The sequence below is a fragment of the Hemicordylus capensis genome, chromosome 13 (genome assembly GCF_027244095.1).
Source record: "Hemicordylus capensis ecotype Gifberg chromosome 13, rHemCap1.1.pri, whole genome shotgun sequence".
In the NCBI taxonomy this organism is placed as follows: Eukaryota; Metazoa; Chordata; class Lepidosauria; order Squamata; family Cordylidae; genus Hemicordylus; species Hemicordylus capensis.
In genome coordinates, this window is record NC_069669.1 from 441257 (window position 1) to 453807 (window position 12551).

The window sequence follows — 12551 nt, forward strand, 5'->3', positions numbered from 1 at the left end:
CTCTTCCGAGACCAATCTCTGCAGCCCGAAACTCTCTGACAGGGATCTCCCTCCTCTGACAGCCGCAGCTAGTGGGGCGCAGGGCGGGGGGGGCACCCAAGAAGACAGCTGCATGGGCTCCTCTCTCTCCCTCCCACCCCACCCGAGAGCCACGCTGCCTGCAGGTGGGCCATTCGTCAGGTAGAGCTGCACGGTCAACCCGGGAAGACCTGCAGAGGGGGTTGCCTGCACTTCCCCCTCACAAATGGCCCCCGGTGCACCTGCCGCCATGTGGCGGGGGCACAAAAGGCGCATGGGCGGCGGCCCCGATACAATCCTGCTGCACGGGCGGTCTCAAGGGCAGGATCTGGCCCTCCGGACTGACCCCTTCAAACCGCGTGGGATGGTGCTGTGCTGGCAAGCAGGACTTGGCCCCCTTGCTAAGCAGGGTCTGCCCTGGTTGCATTGGAATGGGAGGCTAGCAGTGTGGGCGCCGCAAGAGACTCCTGGGGAGGAGATGCTCGTGGCCTCTCTTGGAGGTGCGTCAGGGGCCCTTTCCTTGCTTGCCTCCCTCCAGGGGCCTCTTCCTCTTAGGCACATCAGACCCAGCAGCTGGTCCTCCCCGGAAGAAGAACAGTCCGCCTACTCCTCCTCCTCCTTGCAAAGGTCTCCCGCCGCAGACTTGGGCGGGTGGCCTTGACCTCCCTGGGTGCCCCTCGCAGTGCCCTCCGAGGCCTGGCCGCCAAGGATGCCCGTCTCCTGCCTGCTCTAGGCCACCATGGAGCCCCCAGCTGCTGCTGGAGAGGGAGGCAGCCCACCAGGTAAGGCCCGGGGAGGCTGGACCGCAAGAGGCTCCCCACTGGAAGGGGCCGGGTTTGAGTGCACACACAGCAGCGTCCTCCGCCACGGAGGAGCAGGCCGGGCCACCTGTGTGAGGAGCGCAAAGGAGGCCTGGCCGGAAGCTCCCCCCCCAACTGTTTCCTGGTGGGCATTTGGGCGCTTGGGGGGGGCAGGGGAGCCTGGAGCAGGACCCGCCAGGCGCCCCTCCTCCCTGTCTGCTCACCCTGGAGGGAGGGAGGCTGGACCCCTCATCTGCTGGGCAGGCGGGGAGCAAAGGGGCAGGAACCCCCCCCCCGTACATGTTGAAAGCCGTCAAGGAGAGGAGTGAGAAGGGAGGGGCCGGGGTGCGACTCCTGCCGGCTGCCCCCTCCCCCTCCCAGCCCCGTATTTCCTTGCATTGCATTGCGGGGAGGGGGAACAGGTGGGGGGGGGGCTGGCCTGGAGCCCTCCTGCCCCCACGTGCTTCTTCGATCCCTTTGCCTGCCCTGCCTAGTGCTGGGCCTCTCCTTTGCCGGCCTGCAGAAGGATCCCCCCCACCCGGCTGGCCAGGCAGCCGAGGCTGGGAGGTCACCGGGCTGTGTGTTTCTACCTGAGGCATGGCCAGCCTGCCAGCCGCGCAGCTCTCATGAAGGCTGGGCAGGGCTGGGAGAGAGCGGAGCAAGCCGAGCTGTTGCCAGGAAAGAGAAGCCGCTCCCCCCCCGCCCACCTCTCACTGGGACGAGCCGCTCTCCGTGTCGGTGAGAGAGGGCAGCCCAGATTTGTAGGCCCGGGAGGGGCGCTGCTGATGGGAGAGTCCGGTCCTCTGCTCGGGCCACTCGGTGGTCCGCTGCTGTGTGATTCTGCAGCTCCCGGATACGGCGCCGGCCGTGGCCACACGGTGCGCGTAACGGGGCCCGTCTCTTGCGTGGCTGCGGTTTGCGTTGTCTCCAGCTCTCCTGCGTTGCTTCTCCCAGGGCAGTTCGCAGGCACCAAGTCAAAGCAATCAAGGCCATAAGAACAAGAACAGCCAACACAACCGACCCCAACATTTAAAAGAGCCCCAGGAGTGAAAGCAAAACTGAAGCCGGAGAATAGCCTGGGCGGGTCGGAGGCTTTGCTCTTGCTGAGCAAGGGACAGGCTCCCGGGGAGGGGAGGCTTTCCGGGGGCTGCTCCAAAGGTGGGGTGTGGCTGCTGGAAATGCCTGTCCCCCTCCTGGGCAGGCCCCGAGGTGTGCAGCCCACCCTCCGCACCCGTGCTGTGTGGGTGCGGGGGCAGCGATCGCCCCACTGGGGCCCAGCCCCCCCCCCCGGTTGCCTTTGCTGGTGAAGTGTCAGGATTGGAGCTGGGCCTTCTCCCTGCAACCGGACAGCGGCTGCCTCTTTGGTTCAAAGGGCACCCGCGGCACAGCCTGGAATTTATGGCTCGCCTGGGGCGAGAGAGGGGTGGTCCAGCTCCTGGGCTTCCAAACCCCTCACAACTTGCCTTGTGGCTGGAAACGGCTCTTGTGGCCCCCCCGGGGGGGCTGCATGGGGGCAGGCTGTGCCCACCGGGGAGTCCGCTGCCGCTCCCGCTCCCTTGTCTTTCTCTTTAGACTGAGCCCCCTGTGGGGCTTTATTGATCCACAGTTCAATTTTCTGTGAAAACTGTTTTGGAAACTTGTTGAGAAGCGGCATGTCAGGAGGAGGAGGAGGAGGAGGGGTGGTGGTGGCGGCAATATCTTGAGGAGGCTCCTTCCCTGGGTGAAAAGGCAACGCCGGCAGGTGCCAAAGGGAGTTGCAGGGGAGGCCGTGAGTCCAGCGTTGCCTCACGTTGCCTCCATTCGTGACAACCAAGTTATCTGCAAGAGGGCATGGCGCGCAATGACCCCCCGAAATGTTGTCCGTGCTCTCGCTCCTTTTCAGGAAACGGCCTTGCTGCGGAGTGGAGCTGCTGCTGCTGCTTTCTGCTCCCAGATGGCTTCCCTCGGTGGCTTCGCAGCCTCACGCCATGGGCCGGCCGTGGGGGCTGCTTGCCTCCCTGGAGGCTCCCTTTCCTGCTGAATGTTGATTGCCAGTTTGGACAATCACGATCCAAGATCTCTTCTTGGACTTCCAGTGAAGGGAGTTTAGCGCATAATCAGCTTGTGGGATTCTCTGCCACAAGGTGCGGTGTTGGCTACTAGTTTCGATGGCTTTAAGAGGGGTTTGGATAACTTCATGGAGGAGAGGTCAATCAGCGGCAACTGCTCGGAGGGCTACAGCCCTCCGAGGCAGGGGGGCAACAACAGGAGGGAGGGAAAGCATGCCCTCACCTCCCGCCTGTGGGCTTCTCAGAGGCATCTGGCGGGGGGCCACTGTGTGGGACAGGAGGCTGGACTAGGTGGGCCTCCTTGGGCCTGATCCCGCTGGGCTCTTCTTAGGTTCTTATGAATGGCACAGTGAATGCCCAAGCAGAAGGCCATGACTGGGTGCCCATCAAGGTGGCTTCCAGCCTGGTGCTGAGCAGGGGCTCTAAGCCCCCCGGGGGGGTGCCCTGTCGGAGTCTTCTGGCCCAGACCCCTCCCCACCTGCGGGCCCTCTCTCCATGCCCGCCTCCAATTAGTCCCCCACGTCTCATTTCGGCCCCTCTTGACTCCTCGTCTGCCTAACCGGCTCTCCTGTTTGGACGTTTCACCTCTGGATCTAAAGACCCCGAAGTCTGCATTCCTGCCTTGCAGGTGGAGGACGAGATGTACCCTGAAGGGCTCACGAGGCCAGTGCAAACTATGCCCCATCGACAGAACAAAATGTACTGATGGTATCTTCAAGGAGGAGGAATTTGAACAGCCTCCCTGATGGTCCCGTCCCTGCCGGGCAGCTCTTCAGGCTGCAGGGGACGAGTGCCGGGCTAGAGGGGGGGGCTCCCCTCTCTGGGGGGGCCTCTGGGCCGCCTCTCTTCTGAGCAGCCTTGGGGCACTGCAACCCTGGAAGCCGCCTCCAGGCCTGCCAGCCCATCGGCCCAGGACAGCCTGCTCTGACAGGCAGCAGCCCTCCATGCCGAGGATGCAGCCTCCGGATGCCCAGCGCCCGGCCACTAAGCTATGGGCTGCCCCCTAAGCATGTGAAACTGCCTTGGGCCAGTGGTCCAACTAGCCCAGGATTGCCTGTTATCTCAGCTGCTTTAGATCCCTTCAATCCTGCATTTCCAGTCAAAAGCAGAAATAGGAATTTCCCAACAGAGGAAACAGAACCAGCGTTGAAGATGGGTCGGAACTGGGGCAGTCTTTCCCACGATAACTGTTTGTAACGAGGTTAAAGCGAGCTGACCTCCTTCAGGCCTCTGGGGATGAGGCTGAAACGTCATAGATGAATTCGGTTATTCCATGTTTCAGTTGCATATTTCCTGTTGCTAAGTTTAACTGTAAACCTTTCCCTGGCTGCTACTAAAATTGTGATTTGCAAGTTAAATGCCTTTGAATTGGACTGCCAGTGAGCTCAGGATACATCCAGTGAGATGCTGAAGTCTCCTCTCGAACGCACGGCCATCTCTGTCACCGGACAAGGGGGTCCCCAAACCCGAAGGACTTTGGAAGCAGAACAAAGAGGAACGGAGACCTTTTATAATATTACCATAAAGTCCTATCTAAACTCGTACTTTGCGAATTCTTCCTCTTTCTGTGTGTGTTGTATAAAGATGAAGGCGACGTGTGCTCACGCTCACCTCGCAGGCAACGTGCCGAGAGCCAGCTGGGAATTCTTCCGTCCTGTTCACAGTTGGCAGCTTCTAATACACAAACCTGAATGACCCACCACTCGACTACTCCGAGTTGTGGAGAGATGAATATTTGACCCTATGAATCTGAAAATATTTCAGCTTGTACGAATTTAAAGTTTTTGTAGTGTTTTGCATGAAACGTAAAGTTGGTTACATTTAAATTTAAATGAGAATAATGTTCTGTGTTAAAATATGAAGTGTGAGAATTTTCTACCCCCCCAAATTCTAGTTTCTTGTGTCTGTGGGTGTGACTCTCTCCTCTGTTTCTGGAACAGGCTGTATAATGACCGTGAAGACGTTCTTCGTGAGGGCTCTCCACCGCCTCCAGAAGGGCCCTGGGTACACCTACCAGGAGCTACTGGTCTGGTACTGTGACAACACCAACACCCATGGGCCGAAGCGCATCATCCGCGAGGGCCCCAAGAAGAAGCTTGTCTGGTTCTTCTTGACGCTGCTCTTTGCCGCCTTGGTCTTCTGGAACTGGGGCATGCTCATCCAAAAGTACCTGTCCTACAAGGTCACGGCCTCCCTGGCCATTGGCTTCAAGAACATGACGTTTCCTGCCGTCACCATCTGCAGTGCCAGCCCATACAGGTGAGCCCCCTCGGGGTGGGTCGGCACCAGCAGCCTCTGGGGGAGCCACCAGCTGGCTGGCTGGCTGGCTGGGGCCCCTGCTCTGTCCCCAGCAGACCCTCGCAGGAGCAGGGACCGGGAGCATTGGCTGAAGCCTCCACGGCAGGCCTGGCTGTGGGGCACTGGCTGAGCCCTGCAGCCCCAGGCAGGAGCGGCTGGGAGGGGGTGTGTGTGTGACAAAGGAGGCCCGGCTTCCTAGAGCTCCATTGGCTCCTTCCGCTCCCACTCCATATGCTGCCTGCAGGCTGGCCATCCGTCAGGTAGAGCTGCGCGGTTAACTGGGAGAGGAGCAAAGGTTGCTCCAGGAAGCAGAGGCAGCTGTGCCTCTTTGGAGGCTCTTTGGGGCCAGTCACTCCTTGGCAGCGGCAGCAGCACTGCTCTCTTGCCTCGGGGGGCCACGCCCCACCTGCAAAGGGGGTCCTTCCCCCCCCCACTCGAGGATCCTGTCATGACCTCTGGAGGAAGCCCGAGGGCAGGGAAGGGAGGAGCTCTCGCCACCACCACCGCTGCCCCCCCCGCCAGGTTCCCCGTCGCTTGGCCGCTGCCTGCTGGCACTGGTGGCGTCTGGGCTTTCCCAGCGCCTGGGCCCAGCCTTGCTCCGGGCTCCCGCCTCCCTGCGTGCAGCACCCGCCACCCTCCTGCTTGTGCCTTCCAGGTACGCGGCGGTCAAGCCCTACCTGCAGGACTTGGACGACCTCATCGAGGCGGCCCTCAACCGGATCCTGCAGCCCGGCCCCGAGGACAACGGGACGGCGTCTCCTCCTCCTCCGGCCAGCGCCACGGCCGGGCTGAACATGCGCCTGTGGGACCAGATCCCGCTGGTGGTGATCGACGAGAGCGAGGCCTCGCGCCCGCTGGTCCTCGACCTCCTGGGGAACAGCTCGCTCGGCTCCGCGGGGCCCAACAGCTACTCCTCTTTTGCTGACCCGGAAGGAAGGAAGTACAAGCTGGCTGTGAAGCTGGTGAGGAGTGGGGGCTCGGAGGGGCCCCCCAGCCATGGCCTGGCAAGGGCCACGGGGGCTGGCAGTGGGGGAGCAGCCTCCGGAAGAAGCCGTGCTGCGGGGCCCCGGGTGGAGGCATGAGCCCCCCGCCCGCTGATTGTGAGCTGGACTCCAGGACTCCGGGAGCGGCCCCCGCTGGGGCTGCACAAGAGGCTGCGACTCGGGGGCAGGAGGTGAATCCAGCCTCAGCCTCTGGCAGCATCTCCAGGCAGGCCTGGGACGGACCCTTCCCTGCCTGGAGAGCTGCTGCCAGTCCGTGCAGAGCACCTTGAGCTAGGTGGATTCGAGAGCTGACTCGGCAGGGGGCAGGCTTGTCTTTCTGCCCAGTCCAGGGTTCTGTCTCCAGCCTCAACCAGCCAGAGCAGCCGGCTCGGAGGGCCCCCGCCATCCCCACGGCATATCCTCCTCTGCAGTGGGCCATGTGAGGATCAGTGGGGGGGGGTCTTCCATCAGGGGGCTCCTGGCTAGCAGCCGTGGGCAGGCCTCTCCCCTGTGCCCGTGGGGGGCCCGTCCTGACCCCCCCCCGTGTGTGCCTCCAGTGCAGCAACAACGGCACCCGATGCACCTACCGGAACTTCACCAGCGCGGTCCAGGCGGTGACGGAGTGGTACATCCTGCAGTCCACCAGCATCCTGTCCCAAGTGCCGCTGAGCAAAAGGATCGAGATGGGCTACAAGGCAGAGGACATGATCCTGGCCTGCCTGTATGGAGCAGAGCCTTGCAAGTACAGGTGAGGAGGACGCCGGGGGGGGGGCCCTGTCGAGTCAAGCCGGCCAGGCGTTCTAGCCAGAAGCGCCCCCCCCCGCCCAACCGGGCAAGCACAAGGTGTCTGCCCTGGGGGATCAGTTCCTGACCCCCCAGCCGCAATTGCAGCCCCCGATCCCTCCCCTGCTTCCTTTCAGCAACTTCACTCACCTCTACCACCCAGACCATGGCAACTGCTACATCTTCAACTGGGGCATGGACGAGGAACCGCCGCTCATCTCCTCCAATCCGGGGGCAGAGTTTGGTAGGTATCCCGGTCCGTGGCCTGGAGTTGCTGGCAGGCATCCGGGGGAGCCACCGGCAAGTCTGGCTCTGCTCCTCCTTCCCCAGCCCCCCAGGGACACGCAGGGAGCCGCCCTGGGCAGGGAGGTTGGTTTCCTCGGGGCGAGAGGGAGGGACAGAGCCAGCTCTGGAGCCGGCGGGCAGCGGGGGCTAGTCCCATCCGCAGAACCGCCAGGAGGCTGGCCACTGCCCTGGGGACTGGAGAGGACATCTCCTTCATCCCTGGCCCAGGCCCGCTGCCCTTGGAGATCATCTGGAGGGGCCCATCTGCGGTGGCCACCGGCTTGTCTGGTGGCCACTCAGGGACGGGCCTTCTCGGTTGCTGCCCCCAGACTCTGGAATGCATTCCCTGCTGAAATAAGAATCTCCCCATCCCTGACAACTTTTAAAAGGTCTTCAAAGACACGTTTATTCACCCAAGCTTTGAAAACAGAATTGTGCTTCTACATTGCCTTAATTTTTTGTTTTATGTTGCCGTAAACCACCCAGAGACGCAAGTTGGGGGTGGTGTAAAAATAGAACAAATAACACCCCCCCCCCCTCAACACACACAGACACAGAGCCCACTTCCGGAGGCTCTTCCTTTGCCCTGGAGAGGCTTGGCAAGGACCCCGGGCCAGAGATCCCTCTAACAGATTCCCTGCTGTCGTTGACTGCAACTCCCAGAATTCCCAGCCAAAGTCCACTGCAGCAGGGGATGCTGGGAGTTGTAGTGGGCAACACCTGGGCATCCCTCTCAGAGGGGACGGTGCCCCGGGCCCTTGACCGGTGGTCTCCCCAGCCCTCCCTTGGTCCTCTGGGTGCTGTGCACAACCCATCAGGCCCCGCAGAGGGGAAGGGATCTCGGAGGGGCTGTGGCCTGCCACCCCCCCCTCCCCCCCAGCATGGCTGCCTCTTGCTTGTGGGGAGGGGGCTGACGGTGGGCTCTCCGCACCTGCAGGCCTGAAGCTCATCCTGGACATCAGCCAGAAGGAGTACCTGCCCTTCCTCACCTTCACCGCCGGGGCCCGGCTAATGCTGCACGAGCAGAAGAGCTTCCCCTTCCTGAAGGACCAGGGCATCTACGCCATGTCGGGCACCGAGACCTCCATTGGCGTCATGGTGGTAGGTGGTGGTTGGGGCAGCGGGGCGGAGGTCGCCTGGGGTCCCCCTTCCGGGGTGTGGGGCTGGCCCCTCTTGGGAGGAGGGGACTTGTGAGCAGGGGCCCTGAACCCCCCGCTGGCCGGCCTTTCTCCCCAGGATGAGCTGGAGAGGCAGGGCGCTCCCTACAGCGCCTGCACCATGAACGGGACCGACGTCTCCATCCAGAACCTGTACCAAGACTACCTCACTTCCCAGGCTGCTGAGGTGGGTCGGTGGTGGGAGGCCTCCCCGCTGCAGGCAAGGGCAGAAGCCCACCTCAGACCCTTCAACAGCCCGGGGTCAGCGTAGGCACCCGGGAGAGGCAGCCGAGCACCGGTTCCTCTTCCCCTCTGGCCCGGGAGGCAGTGCCTCGCACTCGGGGCCTGGCCGTGGGTCTGGAAGTTGCCCGTTGCCTTTGGTCCCCTGCAGGGGAAGAGGCAGGACTCGGTGCCTCTGCTTGCAGAAGACGGACTCTGTGGCCCGAATTGGGCTGCCGCCGCTGCTGCCGCCTTGGAAGCCAGGCAGAGCAAAGGCCAGGCGTGGCTGCCCCACCTCACCGGCGGGGGGGGGGTGTTTCTCCGCAGGGCGGAAGAGGCCTGGCTGAGCCCTGCCCCAACTGCTCCACAGGCGCCCAGTACAGGACGACCTATTCCATGCAGGTGAGCGGCTCAGGCGTCCCGCCTCCGTTGCCTCTCTCGGCTCTGCTCCGCCCGCCCTTCCCAGGGGGCTGAGCGGAGGTCTGCCTGGCAGCCGCACTCCGCAGACCAGGAGACCCTGCCCCGAGGGCCTTGCAATCTAAACTTCAGCAGGGGGAGCCCGAGGGGAGCCCGAAAGGGGGGGCAGAGCGCGGTGGGGGCAAAGGCCTGGGAATGCCACTGCTCTCTGCCCGGCAGCTGAGAGAGAGGAGCAAGGCTGCTCAGGGGGGACTTGAGCCCAGCCCCCCAGGTCCCACCTCCAGCCCCCAGGCACAGGCTGGCCCTCCGCCCCTCACCGGGCTCCTCTCCCCCCCCCCGCTCCCCCAGGCCTGCCTCCGCTCCTGCTTCCAGGCCCAGATGGTGAAGAACTGCCAGTGTGGCCATTTCTTCTACCCGCTGCCCAAAGGGGCCCGCTTCTGCAACAACGAGGACTACCCGGACTGGGGTGAGAGAGGCTCCGGCGGGCAGGAGCTTGTGGGGACACTCGCCTCCTTCCGGAAGGGGCCTGCAGCGTTCTGCCGGTTGCAGCCCGGCTGGGGTGCCCACTTGTGGCTCAGCCCAGTTTTGTGCCAAAGCGTGTTTCCCAGAGCGGCTGGGGCTCGAACCCTAACCATGCCGGCATGCAAGGCAGGGAGTCTGCCCCTGGAGGCCGCCGGTCCTTCGCCCAGCGCCGCTGCCGGCACCCATCGGCTCTCTCTCCTCCCCCCCCCCCAGCATACTGCTACTCCACTCTGCGCACGAGTCTGGAGCACCGGCAGAGCTGCATCCAGTCCTGCAAGGAGACGTGCAAGTGAGTGCTGGCAGCCGCCCGGGCGGCTCTTGGGCCGGGGGGGGGCAGCAGTGCAGAACGCAGCACGGCTCAAAGTGCCTCTCCTGGGGGGCGGCTTGGACAAGCGGTACCGGAGCTCCATGGCGGGGTGGGGGGAGGTGGAGGGGAGTCCCTTGGGCTGATGCCGGTCTCCTCCCCCCCCTCTCTTTAGCAACACCCAGTACAAGATGACCATCTCCATGGCCGACTGGCCTTCCGAAGCCGCCGAGGTGGGTGGTGCTTTCCCTCTTGCTCCCGGGAAGATGCAGCCAGGGGGGGAGCGGCCCCCCCTTCCAACCAGGGCTGGGTTTGGGTGAGGCTGCCCTGGGCGAGAGCAACCCCCCAGGTGCAGCGGGCCGCCCCCTGCTTGGGGCTCGGCTATGCCAAGGGCCCCTCCCTGCAAGTGAAGCTACCTGCACGGGGCTGGCCTCTCTGCTCCCAACTTGCAGTGCCAGCGTTTGGTTTCCTTTTTCTAGGACTGGATTTTCCATATTTTGTCCTACGAAAGGGATCAGTCAACCAATGTGACTCTGGACAGGTGAGTCAAAGCCAGTGTCTCGGTGAGCTGCAGGGACAGGTGAAGAGCAGCCCTGCTTTGGGGGTGGGGGGCATGTGTGTGCGGGGGGGGGTGGCATCTGGGACAGGCAGCACACACCACACACTGTGAACCTGTGGAACTCATTGCCTCCTGCAGAAAAGGGACCATCAAGCTGAATATCTATTTCCAAGAGTACAACTATCGGACCATCTCGGAGTCGGCCAGTACGACGGTATGTGGCAGTCGTGGCTGAGAGGGGTGGGAGTTCTCCGCAGCAGCAGCAGCAGCAGGAGAGCCTCAGGTGGGCCACCCCGGGCTAGCAGCTGCCCCCCCCCCGCAAAGGGTCCCGCTTCTCATCCCCTTCCTTTCTGCCCCTTTGCAGATCGTCTGGCTTCTCTCGAGTCTGGGAGGCCAGTTCAGCCTGTGGATGGGGGGCTCCGTGCTGTGCCTCATCGAATTTGGAGAGATCGTCATTGACTTTCTGTGGATTACCATCCTGAACTTGATTAGCTGGGGCAAGGGGCTGAAGCAGAGGCGCCCCCAGGCCCCGAAGCCCGCCGCACTTCCCACCGTGGCAGAGAGGGTGGAGGCCCACACGAACCTGGGCTTCGAAGCGGAGGAGGCAGGTGGCGGCGGCGGCAGCGATCCTGGGGCCAAAGGTTTTGCCGACGGGGATGCCGTCTCGGAGCCGGGCACTCCACCGCCCAAGTACGACTCCCTCCGCGTGTGCCCCGTGGCCACGGTGGAGCTGGGCAGTGAGGACGGGGAGGCTTCCCTCCCCGACCTGGACACGCTTTGAGGCCTGGCAGGGCACATGGCCCAAGGGCAGCAGGAGCCCAAGCCCTCCCCCCCCTCCTCTTCTGTCCACGCCGGGGTAGTGCAGTCTACCTGTCCAGGTCCCCTCCGCTCTTCTCCTCTCCGGCATCCCAGGGGACAGAGTGAGGTCAGCATTCCTCAAAGGAGGGCCCGTCCGCTTTTGGGCTCGTGAGCGCACCCGCGCTCCTGCCTCCCCTCCCACTGGTCAGGGCCGGAGGCAGCAGCTTGGGCCTCCTGCAGGCCCCCCCCCCCGGTTGCGTTTAGGGTCAGGGGTGCTCTGTGTTGGCCCTGCTGTGCCCCGCAGGCGGGAGGAGGCCTGGACTTGGGGCCACGTTTGCAGGGCCCACCTCTGGGTGCAGCACCTTGGGAGGAAGCGTTTGTCCAGTGTCAGGGCAGTGACTACCCGGGGCGGGGGGGGGGGCTGCCCGCCCTTGCTTCAGCCCTGCCCAGCAGCAATGCAGCCAAGTGGTTGCAACAGCTGCCCCTGCCTGCCCGTGACAGCGCTCTGCTTCCTGGAGCTGGCCTATCTCCCATCTCTGGCTCCTTCCGCTGGTACATTTGTTAATGTGTGTTAGAAAATGAACCACTTTACACTCCAATAAAAAGAGCAGCTGCTCTGTCCCGGCCTTGCCTAGGACAAGCCCAGTTTGTGGCACGGGGGGGGGGGCAGGCTGACTCCTTGCCACAGGCGACTAAGTGGCCGGAGGGAGGGAGGCCAGGAGCAGCCCGGTCCCCTTGGCCTCCGCAGCGCCACCCATCCTGCCCGGTCACTTGGGGGCTGGAAATAAACAGGCTCATCTTCACGTGCCCTTGTACAAGTCTATGGGGCAGCCACAGCGGGAGTCTTGAGCACAGTTGCTAAGCGGGAGAAGGTGCAGAAGAGGGCCTGGAGCACCGTCCCGATGAGGCCAGGCGGCAGCATTTGGGGCGCTTGACTTTGGCAAGGAGGCCACTGAGGGGAGACATGACGGAGGGGCATCAAGTGAGGCATGGAGTGGCGGACAGAGAGACACTCACCCCCACCCCATGAAACCGAAGGCTGGCAAACTGAGGACCACCAAGAGGAAGGCCTTTTTTGCACAGCGCATCATTAAGCCAGGGAAGGCTCTGCCCTGGGCTGTGGCGATGGCCACCAGCTCGGATGGCTTTACACCGGGCTTGGACAATCTCGTGGAGGGCAGGGCTATCGGTGGCTACTAGCTTGAGGGCTGCAGGCTACCTGTAAACAGCAGTTGCTGGGGAGCTGAGAGGGGGCCTGCCTGCCTTCATCTCCTGCTCGTGGGCTCCCCAGAGGCATCTGGCGGGCCACTGTGGGAAACCGGATGCTGGACTCGATGGGCCTCCTTGGGCCTGATCCAGC

The 12551-nt window shown here is 63.3% G+C and overlaps 1 protein-coding gene across 1 annotated transcript; it reads left to right on the plus strand.

The window, feature by feature from the left end:
• Positions 1-757: 757 nt before the first annotated feature.
• Positions 758-12526, plus strand: SCNN1B (sodium channel epithelial 1 subunit beta). Its single transcript, XM_053276549.1, has 14 exons — positions 758-800; positions 4807-5125; positions 5820-6126; positions 6705-6895; positions 7068-7174; positions 8153-8316; positions 8452-8559; positions 8919-8993; positions 9357-9474; positions 9744-9819; positions 10010-10067; positions 10314-10375; positions 10532-10607; positions 10758-12526. The coding sequence occupies exons 1-14, from the start codon at positions 758-760 to the stop codon at positions 11172-11174; spliced, it is 2121 nt and encodes a 706-aa protein (XP_053132524.1). The 3' UTR covers positions 11175-12526.
• Positions 12527-12551: the final 25 nt, after the last annotated feature.

Bases quoted from the DNA above. Each gene is read 5' to 3' on its own strand.
- SCNN1B (XM_053276549.1), top strand. From the start codon at position 758: ATGGAGCCCCCAGCTGCTGCTGGAGAGGGAGGCAGCCCACCAG. The intron at 8,317-8,451 runs GTAGGTGGTGGT...CTTTCTCCCCAG, and splicing joins CCTCCATTGGCGTCATGGTG to GATGAGCTGGAGAGGCAGGG. The intron at 9,820-10,009 runs GTGAGTGCTGGC...CCCTCTCTTTAG, and splicing joins TCCTGCAAGGAGACGTGCAA to CAACACCCAGTACAAGATGA.